Source organism: Diospyros lotus, chromosome 14 (genome assembly GCF_014633365.1).
Source record: "Diospyros lotus cultivar Yz01 chromosome 14, ASM1463336v1, whole genome shotgun sequence".
Classification (NCBI taxonomy): domain Eukaryota; kingdom Viridiplantae; phylum Streptophyta; class Magnoliopsida; order Ericales; family Ebenaceae; genus Diospyros; species Diospyros lotus.
In genome coordinates, this window is record NC_068351.1 from 8,259,067 (window position 1) to 8,276,077 (window position 17,011).

Here is a 17,011-nt window from a genome sequence, read left to right on the forward strand (position 1 = left end):
TTATACAAAGATAAGATTTTATTTAATAGATAATTTTCTCTGACTTAGTTAATACATTAAGTGTCTATTCATATTTCTGATAAATAATATTTACTTTTGATTGATTCACAGATAATTAATTGATGAGAAGATCTAATAAAAAATATTTATTTTTGATTAATTAATAGAATTGAAAAATTCATGCAAGTTTAATACAAATTTTAGATGTAAAAAATAGTTTGGCAAATTTTTGGAGAGAAGAAATATTTGCATACTATTCTACTATATATTATATATAAAATATAATATTTATATTATATTATATAAAGATAGAATTTTATATAAATGAACATTTTTTTGTGACTTAATTAATAGTTGGAGTGTCTATTCATATTACTCATAAATAGTATTTTTTTGATTGATTGACGGATTAATTAAATATTTAATATTCACATAATAATGTATTGGAAAATCTATGATTAGCATTGAAAAACTCGTGTATTTAAAATTTATTATTAATTTTACAATAATTAGTACATATTATTTTAAAACAATTGAAAGATTTAAATTATTAATGCAATAAGTACTAAATGTAAATCATTGACACAAGTTTTCAGGAAAAATTTTATTACTATTTATTATTTCAAAGCAATTGAAAGATTTAAATTATTAATATAAATTACAAAATACAAATTATTAATGCAATAAGTATTACTTACAAATCATTAATGCAAGTTTTGGGGAAATTTTTTTTTTCAAGACTATCCTACTTTTATATATATAAAGATTTATAAATTAAAAAATTTAAAATTTAAAATAAAATTAAAATGACTAGCAATTAAATATAGTATATAATTATTATATGCAGTATATGTAATAAGAAGGCTTGCAGTATATATAATTATTATATGCAATATATGTAATAAGAGTGCTCACGCGGCCAGAGATCGAAACTAAGGAGGGGAAGGAAACGAGTTGCATTGGGAAATTAATCCCAACGGTACATGTGGCAGCTTAAACTAATTTTTAATCTAATAAAACTTAAATATTTAAGAGATTAATTAATTACAACATTTAAGTGGTACATTAGTGGTGTTAAAAATTTACAATATTTATTTTTTTAAGTATTAATTTATGAATTTAAAAGATTTAAAATTTAAAATATTAATTTAAAGTAAAATTAAAATCGTTGGCAACTAAATGTTATATATAATTAATATGTACAGTGTATGTATTAATAAGGCTTGCAACTCAAACGATTGTGCGTGCGCGCATGCATGGTATACCAAGGATCGAAACTAAGGAGAAAGAAGAGAATGGATTTACGATGGGATTAATTTCTCAGCACCGTTTGGCGCGCAGAGGCAATGCCACTTGCTGCTAGCAAGGCATGGGCGTGCACACGCGTCCGCCCGTGTGCCAAATTATTTTAATTTTTTTTATAGTGTCGATGGGTGCTACTATTCAATATTTCTATAGTAGTAGCACCCATCACATATTCATCTATCCAGCGCCTTCAGGTTAACACATCATGGATAGGCGACATCAGGACTGATATCCTAGGACCCACGAGATCACATAGGACAAAAAAGAACACGCATCAGTGGATTTAGGTTTACAGTTAGGTTTGTCTTTGAGGTTTTTGTAAACATTTTCTTTTGGAGTATATATATATATATATATATATGAAATTCATGTATTCTAATTCTTTGTTTTTGGGTTCTATTGAATGAAGCCCAAAGGCCTAGGTGTCAGTGGAAACTATGTGTCTTGGGTTGGTAATGGTGAAGACATATGTGATGTGTCAATCTCATCTACCATTCTCTCCTACTGAAGACATATGTTAATACTTTTATATGCATATATATTTATACACATATATAAACACGTGTGTGACCATATATTTATATATTCATATTTCTATATATGTATAACAATGGATCAAGAATATACAAAAATATGTACAGAATATACAAATATATATGTACATATACGTATTTATTGTCAATCAGGATAACAATAGACCAAAAAAAATGAAAGAATGGTAGCATACCTTAGAACTATCATGAGGAGGACTGTGGTGAGAGGTACGGTCATTCATCAATTACTGGGAAGTTGTTTGAATGCCTAATTAATGTTTGCCTGTTGTTATTCACAAGATGTAGCCGCCACCTATCTCTAGGGTCTTTACAAGTAGGAATTGTTGATCAATCACTAGTAGAGGCTAAGATTTATGAAGTGAAGAAGAAGAAGAAGAAGGGCGAGTGTGTGTGCTTTTAACTTGGATTTTAATGGAATGATGCCATTTGGGGCTGAGAAAAAAACACGCGTTCATTAGGTGTTTCTAGCATAGCTACCTATATATATATATATATATATATATATGCTTTCCGTAAACCACTTAGCTTCAACTAGTGGCTTGGATTCATCTTAGAGTGCGTTTGATAGGGGTGAAAAATGAGAATAGAATTCATTTTTCATCCAAATTCTAGAAAATTTCATCAAACAATTTTTTTTTTCCATAAAATTCGAATTATATTTTAAAATGAATCCAGAAAATTCCATCAAACAGTAGAGATTTTTCTTGAAATCAAAAAGTTAAAATTCTTAAGGGGTGGAGTGAGAATTGAAATTTCATGAAATTAAAATTTTACCCCACTTTCCACCCTCCAATCAAACGCACCCTTACTTAAAATCACTATAAAAATGCTCATATGCTCCTTAATTAGAGTGTTTCTTTTAGAATTTGTGACATGCTCTCTATGAGGGCTTTTTTTGTCTCAGGCAACTCTACTCCTTTTCTATAAATAAGTTTGCTTTAATACTATTTGAATAATATTATTTAAGTAAAATTCCTAACCAATGAAGGGGCGTGACCGATATTGTGGTCTGGTCTCCACTAGTAAGGGTGCGCACACTTCGATTTATGAAAAAGGGTCAATCTCTATGTTTAAGCCCTAGTTAATTAGGTCTTTTATTAGGGCCAACACCAAGAAACCCTTAACCCCCAAAGTTTTGTATGTGCTGTTTGGGTTTCATTATTTTATCTGTTTGTTTGGTCTTCCACTCATTTTGTTGGCCTCTGATTTTTAAGGTCATATTAAGCTTATTTCTTTTATTTATTTTTTAATAATCTAAATGTTCAAGTTTCACCCAAATAATCTTGGGGAGAGTGACATTCTTCCCTAGTTCACTCTCTAGGTAAATACAAATGCGGTCACAACACATTTGGAGTGAATTTTCAGGAATCGACTACCCTCCATATGGGCTCTACCTCTATGTTGTGCAGACGAGACTCTGAAGGGGTGACATGGCACACTATGATCCATCTTTCACGTGAAGGACTTGTTTTCTAGTCTTATTATTATCTTTCGGCAATAATTTTGTTTTTTAAGACGTCACAAAAGTTTAAACCTCTGATGTTTTTATTATTCTCTTTGTACTTTATCGCTGCGCTATGCCTATGAAAGGATGTATATATGTGTTCTGGTGCTTTGGCCTTAGCTTCATGCATGGTGCATGTCCCTTTGTGGACAATTTCGTATTTGTTGGTTGTAACTCGAACCAAATTATTTTGTTTTTGACATTTGTACGGAAGCTACATAGAAATTAACTGAATCAAAATTGAACACCTCGATTCAATTTTCAGTTAGCTGAATTTTTTTTTTCCTTTTCTTTTTTACCCAAATTTTGGAATACTGAGATAAAAACCGAAAAAATTTAAGGAAAATACAAACAAAAGAAAAATGAACAAATTCAAGAGCAGGCTATAGTATGCGAATTCGAAACTGATATTAAATGTTCTACTGCATATGGTTTGTACGTGGAAGCTAACAAAGAATGGCTTATTCTGCATATATACGCTTTGCTTAAACGTCGCACTGCAAACCCATAGGAACAAGTTATTAGATCATGAAATTACATTATATTATTGAGTTAAGAATTATGCTTACGTGTGTTTATATATATATATATATATATATCAAAAATGTTACTTGAGACACACACTAATTTTTAACACAAATATATAATACATTAATGTAACATATATATCACTTCAAATATATATATATATATATATAACGAACAGAAGTGTAGTAATTAGTTCTTGAGGACATCATTATCAGTTATCTCCATGTGATCATCTCAATTCCAATGTCATGATTCCACGTAAAACCACTTCTCCTCAAATTCGCCCGGTGATTGCGCATCTCCCAGTTAATTAGTGGGACTATGCCACCACCTTAATTAGCCAACCCACGTTGAACATGGTCTCAGTTAATGTTGATCCGGATCATTCAATCATTACTTGATTTAGATGAAGGATATATACTGCATTCAAGAATTAATCATCAAGTTTCTACTGTCCGATCACTTCATATTATTATTTCCTACAATAATCATCGCGGCCAAGGATTTGAAAGGTGGATTTATCGGTTCATTTGGCTTTACTTTTTAACCAGAGTGTTTAAGATTTTCTATATATATATATATATATATATAAATATAATTTTTTCCTTGCTTGTTCTCAAGTCTTGGTCTTCTTGACTTCTTATAGGATACAAGAAGTCGGTCTTCTTGTAGCTCTCGTAGTCTTGGTCTTCGTGCAGTTTTGATGAAGAATGCAGATTTACTGAGATGACAGACCTTCCTCATACTGAGATAAATCAATGGAATAGATCAAGTGGCTGGTTTTAGGGGGAGTTTTACAGTACCAACCAAATTTATCAGTACCGGCAAATCTGGGGCATTGGATTGGCTGAAATCAAATTTCAGCCGTTGATCTTGTTTAATTGGCAACTTGTTCATTTGATAATAAGATGGGGTCCTCGTGAGCTATCATCAAACATTGGGGCTCTTCCATAGATTTGTAAAATTTACTTGTGAGCTCCTCTCTATTGTAGTTCTTTAGAACTCATCGTCAATGGGTGAGCCCACCAAAGATGAATTTTCTCTCGTGTCGGATCTTTGGAACCCATTGTCGATGGGTGACCCCGCCGGCGTTGAAGTCTCTGTCCTGCATGCATGTTCAGCTATAGCAATAGACAATATAGCGCCAGAGCTATTTTTGCATTTTTAAATAAATATATTATATATATATTTATATATATAAATACTAGAATGCATATTGGCATGATGATATAATTTTTTTTATCATAAAATATATTTTTATTAACTTAAAAAAATCTATAAATATAATAGAAAATATTTTATAATGCATTTTCCAAATTATAATATCTTTTATGGCTGGAGAATATTTTTTAAGAGAAATACATGTTTTTAGCTTAGAATTAAAAATTATACTTTTTGTAAGTATATTTTTAAAATGGTTTTATTTCACTAAATGATAATGATTATATAATAATTTTATATTAATATATATCTAAAGAAATTAAATAGGGTGAAAGCCAAATACATGAAAATTATTTGAGGGATACATAAGTTTTAATGAAGAAAAAAAGAATGGATAGAGATAAATGAAAATCTAAAATTCATATAACTGATGCGATGCAGTGAAATAAAAATTATATATATATATATATATATTGGAGAAGAGTTATTCTACTTTATTAAAAAAAAGATAATTTATTTTAAAAATAAAAATAATATACATATTTAAAAGAGAAAAAATTCAAAATATTTATTAATATCCTTCAAGTAAAGTCCCAAATTAATCATTGGCACTTTGTCCAGAAGGTCAAAAAGTCTAATGAATGCTAAATTAACCATTGTACTGTAGCCTATGGGTATTTATTATTGTACTTTATCTTGTGGGCTAAATTGATCATTCTATTTTAAAAATAACTAAATAAATTCCTATACTTACAGATTTGATGCCAACCATTATAGTAGATATAGTCTTGGCACTGTTGGACAACATTTTAATTATACTCAAAATCACATCTCAAAATTCATGATTACGATCTAGGGTTAAGAATTTGTATGCAGTAATTTTGTGTGTATATATATTTGTAATATAATATATATATACACTATATTTTTTATGATAGTTTAAAGAATTTTACCATTTTATAATAATTTTATAGTATTTTTTGATTTTATAATAATTTTGAATAATATACCATGAATACCCTTATATATTATCATGGATAACCATATATACAATGAATATACCCCATGCATGTTATATCTTGGATACTCCTAAGTTATGGCATGAATACAGATTTATGCTATGAATATACTTATGTTATATAATACACGTTTGCGCATCACCTTATTGGTATTTATAAGTTTTCTCTTGGCTTTTGAATTTATTACTCGTTGACGACTCGTTGGTCACATTTAATGATATGCAAAACTAATTGTTAAAGAGATTTGCGATGAAAGCAGTTGACAAACTCGTAGAAATGATCGACCAATTAATGCAAAACCTTAAGAATCGATTGACATGTGGAAGAAAAACTATCGACTGAAACAAAATTGATCAACTGATTTTTATGTAGTAGCTATCGATCGGAGCTAGCCAAGAGCCTACATAAGACTGGTCGATAGGCTTGGAAAGCTGATCAACACCTTAAGGGCAAACAGTCGACTGGTTTGTGAAAAATAATCGACAATTTGACCTTCAAATTTAAAAATATGGCTTTGATGTTAAAGTGGTATATGGCCAAATTTGATGAGTTAAATACAAAATATTCTTTTGAGAATAAAAACTTGGTTTTTCAAATGCCATCAATGTTATTGAAAATATATTTTGGCATTGGATAATTTTTAGTATAGTACTTAAAATAATTTTGTTACATCTATAGAGAATCATTTTATAAAAGATGGATGCAAAATATCAAATGTGGTTTTTCATCATCAAAATAATATTAAAGAATAAAACAATAATCTTCCTCTTTTTTATGATAACAAAACTTATTAACACGTCAATTTTTCTCTTCTTTTGTCATGATTCAAAAAGGATTTAAAAGAAATGTCGCCTTTCAAAAAAAAATGACGAATACTACCCGAAGTCCCTCTTAATATGACTTGTCTTTAAAATTACAAACAATCAAACATTAGTGGTTAAGAGATAAATAAGACAATGTAATTTATAGATAAAACAAGACAACTAATCAAGATGATATTCCTAACAATAAGTGTTCAATACATAAGTCACAAGAGCAATACATAAAAAACACAACCATCAAAGAGCAAAAACATACAATGATGCAAAATGTGTGAAAATATAATAGAGCAAGCATCTAAGACTCGACATACAATGGTACAAAATATGTGAACATATAATGGAGTTACAAAATGTGTGAACATATAATGGATTAAGCATCTAAGACTCGGGCATGGCTGTGGAGAAGGGAATGATTCAATAGACAAGTCAACTCAAATCGAGCACCCAGATGTCACATATAGACATAATTTTGTTTTTCTTTCTTTTGACTTAGTTGCAAAGGCGCTTTATTCTCTTTCTTGGTTGTTTCAATTTTTTGTTGTAATTAAAGAGCATTACAGCATCTCCAATTTTAATGTGGAACAGTAGTTTTGCACCAAATTTTTCAACACGTACCACCAAGTTTCTGTTCACTCTCCAACTCAACATCAAATTGGTGCAAAAAATATCTTTAAAGAATATTTTATAAATAATTGTTTAATTAATTTATTTAACTTAGTATAATATTATTAAAAATAATTAGTCACATTTTATAAAAAAAATTAATAATTACTCTCAGAATTTTTTTTAAATTTTTTACAAAATATGTTATTCTAATTAATTTTTCAACTAATTTTTTAATTAATTATTTTTACCTAACTTTTATCAAATTAATTGTTTATCCAACTAATTATTTATCCATCTCATTGTTTCAACTAATATTTTAAATTAACTAAATTATTGTTCCCATAAATGTTTTTTTCACTTAATATTTTAACTAATGTTCCCATAAATATTTTTTTAACATGGTATTTATAAAATATACTAAATATTTTAAAATATATTCAATATTACACTCATTTTATAAATCTTAATAAAATATTTTCATCGGTATATATTTTTTATAATAATTAAATTTATATTTTTAATTATTAATCAAAATATACAAATATAATAAAAGTAATAATTTAAAATAATTTGTTTTGAAGTTATACTAAAAAGGGAAAAATTGGAAATAAAATTAAAAAATAAATTTGGTATTGGTGAAAAGTATAACACCAAATTTGGTGTTATTCTTTCGTCCAACACCAAATTTGGTGATTGGAGTTTGTGTCCAACACCAAATTGGTGTATTTATTGGACAGCATTTTGACACCAAATTAGTGATCCATTAGAGATGCTCTTAATACTTAATTTTCTTAGTAAGAGAGATTACTTTAATTAATCAAGAAGTTACATTTCATACGGAGAATGTTATTACTCATATCGGATAGTATAATATTTGTTCAACCCAGACAAAATGAAAGGAGAGTGTGGGTCCGAACGTAAACCCCACTCCCTCCATCGGACCAACCCAAAGCGGCAGGAGCACAAATCTGCACTTCACATACATCCCAAAATACTAAAAAATCAGCAACTTTTCTGAATCCCAAAATGGTAGGAACAGGAATCAGCCCCGCTGCCATTGTTAAGCATCACAAAGCTATTAGAGCAGTGTTAGATTGGAAGAAAGATTCACTTCAAGTCCTCCGCGACTACTTGATCAGGCGTCAACGAGGCGGTACGTCAGGCTCATGTCGACGTGCACGGCAACACGATTCTCCATTTTCTGGCCATCGACGGCAATGCATCGGCTTTCAAACAACTCTTTGAAGACGGCCTGTTGACCAGCGAAATGCTGAAGAAGGGGAACTTGAGAGGGGACACGACCTTGCACGAAGCCGCGAGGTTTGGGCGATGCAATGTCGTAGAAATCATGTTGGACAAGGATGAAGGCTTGGCTTTGGCACGCAATAGTTTGGGCGAGACACCGCTTTACGTTGCCGTTGCATCAGGGAAGAAAGATGCGTTCGTTTTGGTGAAGGGGAAACTAAACAAGGACAGCGTAACAACAACGAGAAATGACGGCTGCACTCTCCTTCACGCCGCCGTCACCGGAGAATATTATTGGAAGCGTCTTCTTCTTACCACTAAAGTTGTAGCTTAATTAGTGACAGCTACTAGCGTCTGAGTTTTTGAGATCTCGAATTCAAATCTCGGTTACTTTAGCACTAGATTCCAAAAGGTATAATTTTAATTACTTGGGGTTTGTCTTCTCATGTTGAGCAGGACTAGCATAGGTGAAATCATTTCCATATCTTGCTCAAGCACAAGACGAGAAAGGATTAACTGCATTGAATCTGCTAGCCAGCAAACCTCTTTCCTTTAAAAGCGGGTCAGCATATTCATTCCTAAATCTTGGGAGTAGATCTTACATCCCAACACAAATTGTTCGCTGTTTGATCTATCTTTGTGAGTATTAATCTACGCTGACAGACATGTGTTGCTTTCTAATTATGTATAGGAGGGTGTTTGGCTAAGCAATTTGACCATTTATAAATTGTTATTGAAGTTTAAACATGTAAACCCTATTTAGTTATACGTTTATTAAAAGTTAAAAGTCTAAATGCTACTGATCTTAAACGCTATTTGATAATGTTTTAGAAAAACTCCTTTCTAGCTTTTCTCAAAACGTTGTCTATAACTTATTTAGTTGAACAACTATTTTACAATTTTACCTTTTAATAACTATCATATTTCCAACTATCATAAAACATTATAAATTAAATTCTCTCTACCTCACTCCATTTCATCCTCGTTGTTGCCTCTATCTCCTCCATGGCAGCCGCCATTCCTAGCCCCATCTCTGTTGTCGTCGCCTTCATCTCTTTTTGTTGCCTCCAACGCCACCTCCATCTTTGTCTGCTGCCATTGCTGCCTCATCGGAATCGGCAACTCCATCCCCTGCCATTCTCTCTCTGTGTATATATATATATATATATATATATTAACATCTCAACCTATATACACTACAAAAAATTAACGTTTTAGCAACAAAAAATTCCGTTGCTAAAACATCAAAATCTGTTAGTGACGGATTTAGTGATGGGTACATTTTCATTGCTAAAAAGGACGTCACTGAAATGTAGCGATTGGATTAGTGATAGGATTAGCGACAAGTGTTATACCTGTCGCTGAATTCAATGACGGGTACCTTTTCGTCATTAAATTCAACGCGTGCCTCAAAATTCAACGCACGCCAACCCCTGCCCTCCCCTTATGTGCTTGCCGCGTGGCTATGCCTCTGCTTACCACATGCCAGCACTGGGATATTAATCCCCGCAATAATTCGAAGTGTTGCACCTTGGAATCAAATCGCCAACTTTCCAAGACCACCTTTATATGTGCGCGCTAACCAACCGATCTAAAAGCCTCCTTGCTTATTAAAATGCATAAATTATATTTATAGTATTTTCTTCCAAACTTTTTAGAATTATATTTACACTCCAAAATTTTCTAAATTTATTTAATGAATATTAATTTTAATATTAATATTAGTAAAGGGAAATGAATATTAATTTTAATTTTAATATTTATTAATTTATTTCATTACTAATTCAAATAGAAGTTTATAAATTATTATATTAAAAGCGAAAAATTATGTTCTTATTTTAATTTTAATTTGTAATGTCGTATTTTATTAATTTTTTAAATTAATGAATATTAATTTTAATTTCAAATTAAAATTTTAATTTAATTTTTTTATTTTTAGCAACGGACATGACCGTTGATAAATTTTGAATTTAATTTTTTTTTCCTTTTTAGCGACAGGTATACCCTCATAGCTAAATTTTGAATTTTAAATTTAATTTTTTTCCCTTTTTAGCAAATGGTATATCTCCGTCGCTAAATTTTTAATTTTTAATTTATTTTTTTCTCTTTTAGCAACGAGTGTACCCCCTTGTTAAATTTTAATTTTTTTTTCTTTTTTAGCGACAGGTATAACCCCCATTGCTAAATTTTTAATTTTTAATTTTTTATTTTTTAGCAACGAGTGTACCCAATTGGTAAATATTAAATTTTTATTTATTTTTTCATTTTTAGCTAAATGTATACCCTGCCGTTAAATTTTGAATTTTTTTTTTTTAGCGATAGATGTACCCTCATCTCTAAATATTAAATTTTTAATTTATTTTTTTTTTTCTATTTTAGCAACGGGTGTGCCTGTCACCAAATATTAAATTTTTAATTTAATTTTTTTTTCTTTTTGGTGAGGGTGTAACCCCGTCGTTAAATTTTTAATTTTTAATTTTTTTCTTTTTTAGCGACGGGTGTACCCTCGTTGCTAAAGTTTTTTATTTTTAATTTATTTTTTCTTTTTTAGCGACGAATTTTTCTATCGCTAAATTTTTAAATTTATTAAAAATATTAAAAATTATTTAGTGACAGATTTTCTATTGCTAATTCCATCACTAAATTTAGTCACCGGTCTTTTTGTCACTAAATTAAAAAAATATTTTAAAAAATTGGAGATGGAATTTTCGTTGCTAATTAGTGACGGAATTAAAATTTTGTTGCTAAAAACTGTTTTTCTTATACTGATATTCAATTTTTTTATGAATTAAATCTAAATTTAAACATAAAGTATTATATTAATATATTTTTTAATAATTATATATAATTTATCAATAATGGTAAAAATTTATGGGTTGGATATTAATTTATAATTTATTTTTATTAAAAATTATGAATTTTATTTATATTATTCAACAACTTGTTTATTTTCATCTTTTTGTTAAGTTCTCATAATTTATCAAATATTTTATACTAAATATATAATTATATAAATAATAATTTAAAACATATTTATCTAAACACATTATCAACGTAAACGATAAACTATTTTAAAGATTTTCACAACTTTTAAGTAAAAAAACTTAAAAAGCCATCGTAAAAAACTGTAACCCAATAGGTTTGTTTTCTTTTCATTAGTTCTATGTATGTTTTGAATACGGATTTGGTTTATATGTTTTGTACCTTCACCATAGCATTCCGCCAATGGTTAATAGAACAAAGCCCAGTGCAGATGCGGAAAATCCTCCTCAAAATCAATCGGATATCGCACAACCAACAACGTCTTTGTGGCTAACCAAACTAACATCGGGTATTTGCTTTACTTATTCAACTTTATTTTGGTTTTGTTGTCACATAACAATATATATGTAAAATTACTGCACAAGCATCATGATGCTTGTAGGTTGCTTTACCAATAAAAAAGAAGCTTTATAGTACAAGCACAAGAGCTTTATAGACTCACTTCTATTTGTAGAAGATTTGTTGAGAGAGAATTTTGCTTTGATTGAAAACTATAAGAACAACTCTACCAAATAGAATATACTTCTAAATTATTCTTAAGGCTTGTTTATTACACGAAAAATCTTTAAGACTTTTGAGTGTATTGTTGTCATTGGCAGTTATTTAATGATTTGAGTACGTTTTGTATATAAGGCATCAAACATAGACCTCTTTGTATTATAAAAGTTATTTTAAGATATTCAGTGCACACATCTCAAAGCCATACCTTTAGCATTGTTAGCAGATTTTTATTTGAAGTCCATGTGCGGGAAAATCACACTAAATATCACTAAATTTTGGTGTGTGTTTTATTTTAGTTACTAAATTTTAATTTTTTGTAATGTCATCACAGAAATTTAAAAAAATTTATAATGTGGTCACATATAAGATTTTTCGACCACTCTATAGTCGGAGTAGGTGACGTGGCGAGACAAATAATAATAATTATTGTGCAATAACAACCAATCAGAATGTGTCACGTGTCAAACTTATTAAACCCATTAAAACCACATGACACGTTTTGATTAGTTGTTATTGTATAATATTTTATATTGTTTGCCACATCAGAGCCACGTGAGCGTCACATCACCCACTTCGACTATAGAGTGGTCGAAAAATCTTATATGTGATCATAGTGCAAAATTTTTTAAATTTCTGTAATCACAATAAAAATAATTAAAATTTAATAATCAAAATTAAAAACACATTAAACTTTAATGATCTTTAACGTAATTTACCCGTCTACGTGCACTCTCAAAGCCATACCTTTAGCATTGTTGGCAGATTTTTAATTGAAGTGAATCATAGAGCGTCTATGTGCACTCTCAAAGCCATACCTTTAGCATTGTTGGCAGATATTTAATTGAAGTGAATCATAGAGGACGCACGTGATTTCTACACCAACATTAACTAGTTTTATTTAAACCTCCAAAACATCAACCTAGAGTAGAACCATGGTGAGTTGTATCTTTGTGCACCTTAATCGAAGGAACAAGGATAGAAATTTATCTTAAAATATATAAAAAGACTTGAATGGTCCCAAATATTAGTAAATTACAAAAAAAAAATTGATCGAGGAACAGAGAAATATTTACTTGCCGTTGCATGTATCTTCATGCCTTCAAGAGAGTTAATTGCTCATTCGTCTTTGCTTAATGTAGGTCTCATCTTTATTTTCTTAATCTACTCTTATACTTTATTTTTTGAATTTCAACTCTTTCTCTTATACTTTTTAAGTCTATTGTTCTTGCAGGGTACAGAAGAGTGCTTAGAGGTTGGTTGTTCTAGCTTAATTTTTTCCTTTTACTTAAGATTACTCACCAAGAAGCCTTTTCGTTTTCCTTTTTTTTTTTGTTCTTTTTTTTTTTTTTGAAGAATTTATGTTCACAATGTTATTCCTTGAATCTTTAATTTCTTGTTTGTGTAGTTTCCAATTTGCTTAGAGGAGTAGATGATATAAAGCAAAAGCACGCATTGGCAGTATCGCTAGCTAAAAGATTAATTGGAGATGAAGAAGATTGGAGCCGTTACACTTACGGTGAAAGTACAATGGAACCATGTAAAGATCATGGGCAAATGAATGACTCAGTTTCTCTACAACTGCCTAATTTGGATTCTACAATTGATTCATCCAAAAATAATAGAATGAGAAATCCGCTAATTCAGGCGGTAGAAAACAGCATTGAGGAGTTGGTAGAGGAAATACTAGAAAAATTCCCAGATGCGGCCTATACAGTGGACAAGAATGGAAAGAACATATTGCATATAGCAGTGGTGAAGAAAGATAAAAGACTGTATGACTACTTGAAGACAAAAGTTGGCAAGGATGTGATGCTAACAGCAATTGACAACCAGGGAAACACCATTCTGCATCTTGCAACAAAACAAGGAAATAGTCCTAGAATTGTTCTCGGACATATGAACCAGATGGCATGGGACGTATGCTGGTTTAAGGTTCCTAGCTAAGAAATTATTTTCTTGAATACATGCAATGCGATTCAATCAACGACTATTACATTACTTAGCCAAATGATGTGCTTACTTTATATTTTGATAGTCTACTATGTAGAATTAAAAAAAAAAAAAAACAAAAACCATTTGAGTTGCTAACTATTTTCTTTCTTTGGCAGAGGATATGGTATGATTCTCCCCCTCATTTCCAATACCACCGCAATTTTGTTGGGAAGACAGCAAGTGAACTATTTCAAGGAAACCATGTCAGCTTACGAGAGAAGGCTGAGAAGGCACTCAAAGATATGAACAGTGAGTTGATGCTGGCTGTTGCTCTCCTTGGCACTGTCAACTATGCGACATTATTTACCGTCCCTGGAGGTTTTGATGACGATAACAATAGTGGAAGTTTTGGTCGTCCAAAGTTTTTTAGCACCAAGAAAGAAGATCAACTTTTGTCATTCTTGTGGTACACTGAGGCCACTCTATTTAGCACTCTAATTGCCTTGACTACCATGCTTTTGATTCAGTTGTCGAGGTTTACCAATGACGACTTCTTCATGATCTTGCCAGTGAGATACCTTGGTTCTCTGGCTGCTCTATTTGTCTCCACCATCTTCACAATTGCAGCTTGTGCTGAGGCCTACGTTATCATCGAAATAAATGTCAACCCATACAATGCAATGTGGCCAGCCATAGGTTTCCTAATCTTTATTTCAATAGATGTAGTGTACCTGACCGTTCATTACCTGTATTTTGCTTTTCGTTGTTTTGTTTCATTTACTGGCCGATAAATGTAGCATACATCAAAGCCTTTTCATTTTCTTTTTCATTATACTAAATTATAGCTTCGAATTGCATCATTGTTGATGGGCTTTGAGTTCTCTCTTGGATAGCATTAATTTCTTGAAAAAGCATTGCACCTTTTTTTTTTAATTTTTAATTGCTTTTACTGAATGATGTGAGAGCTCTCTTAATTAAGAACAATCTTCAATTGTTGTTTGTTCCGTAGGACAAACCCAAAACCATCATTTCCATGTTCTGGGTTATTGAAGTGAGAATCTTTTAATCCATTTGAGAAGAAGCCAGAACTTTTGAACCACACATTCATGTTGCCTTTTCATTTAGTATCCGGAACATGGTATTAGATGAATGAACTAGGAAACCTAACGGGGTGAGTCTCTTTAACAACACAGGCAAAGTTGAAATTTTTTTATAATGAAATATAAATCACAAGGACTGTCATGAACAAAAAGGGGAGTGTATAATTAACACGCCACTGGTGGTGTTTGGGTCTGCAACACTCGGGCCCAAACCGCAGTAGTATCCATTTCCGTATGGTTCTCCTCACTGGCACTTTTCACTCCTTCACAGTTTCACTTATTCTTTACTTGGAAGTTGGAACATTGGCACCGGCTTTATTCTCCTCAACTTCTTTAAACCGGTTTCGTCCTCTATTAAGCAAAAACCACTAATTGAAGACAGTTCTCCGAATCCATCTGTATAGACGGCCCAAATAGCAGCTTCAAGAACCAGCTCCACCGCTGACGACGCCACCGTTAGCCACCACGACAATTTCAGAGCAGTGTTAGATCGAGGAAAGACGATTCACTTCAAGTCTTCGGCCACTACTTGGGGCGCCCGCAAGGGGACCATCTGGGACACATAGACGTCGACGGCAACACAGTTCTTTTTATCGTGCTAGAAAAAGTATTTTTTGCAATAAATATTATGAAGAGTTGGAGACTAATGGATGAATTATAACTTAGTTGTGTATGTAAAGCATGATGTATTTAATAAAATTAATAATAAGATCATACGACGTTGTCAAAGTATGAAAAGTTATAAGAAAAAATTGTAAAAAAATTTTATATTTTAATATTATTCTTATTTTTAAATTATATTTTTTATATTTAAGTTCGTTCCCACTAAATCAAAATTCTAGCTCCACCCCTACATATATATATATATAAATGAACACATATATATATATACTTTTATATGTATTTTATATTTATATACATATATATAAACATGTGTGTGACCATATATTTATACAGTCCTATTTCTATACATATATAACAATGGATCAAGAATATACAAAAATATGTGCAGAATATACAAATATATATATGTATATATAGGTATTTATAGTCAAGGATAACACTAAATTAAGAAATCAAAGAATACTAGTATACCTTAGAACTGTTATGAGAAGGACTGTGGAGAGAGCTACGGTCATTCACCAATCACTGGGAAGTTATTTGAAGGCCTAATGTTCACTAATTGTACTTGTTCGCAAGATGTAGTAGTCACCTATCTCTAGGGTCGTTGCAAGTAGGAATTGCTAATCAATCACTAGTAGAGGCTAGGGTTTAAATATAAAATACATAGAATGATGCCATTTGGGGTTGAAAAAGAAAAAAAACAAGTGTACATTAGGTGTTTCTAGCATAGTTACATATACGTTTTTCACACGAGTGTTTCTAAACCCTCTAAACTGCAATTAGTGACTTAAATTAATTGAAATTACTAGAAAAATGCTCTGATGCCCATAGAGTGTTTCTTTTAAAAGTTGCAAAATACTCTATTTTATCCGAGCCGCAACCTTACTATTTTCTTTTTGATGAATAAGCTTGCCTCAATATTATTTTGATAATATTATTTAAGTAAAATTCCTCACCAATGAGGGGGCGTGACCAATATTGCCCCAATATGGGTCCGGTCTCCACTAGTAAGGGTGCGGAGACTTCGATTTATGAAAAAGGGTCAACCTCTATGTTTAAGCCCCAGTTA

At 30.9% G+C, this 17,011-nt stretch overlaps 2 protein-coding genes across 2 annotated transcripts; both read left to right on the top strand.

The window, feature by feature from the left end:
• The first annotated feature begins 8,524 nt into the window (after positions 1-8,524).
• LOC127790184 (uncharacterized) lies at positions 8,525-9,077 on the top strand. Its single transcript, XM_052319483.1, has 2 exons — positions 8,525-8,651; positions 8,746-9,077. Exons 1-2 carry the CDS (start codon positions 8,525-8,527, stop codon positions 9,075-9,077), a joined length of 459 nt encoding a protein of 152 aa, XP_052175443.1.
• A 2,891-nt stretch (positions 9,078-11,968) lies between these two features.
• LOC127790190 (uncharacterized) lies at positions 11,969-15,884 on the top strand. The gene is made up of 5 exons (XM_052319490.1): positions 11,969-12,074; positions 13,518-13,538; positions 13,692-14,203; positions 14,395-14,862; positions 15,723-15,884. The coding sequence occupies exons 1-5, from the start codon at positions 11,969-11,971 to the stop codon at positions 15,882-15,884; spliced, it is 1,269 nt and encodes a 422-aa protein (XP_052175450.1).
• The last annotated feature ends 1,127 nt before the right edge of the window (positions 15,885-17,011 follow it).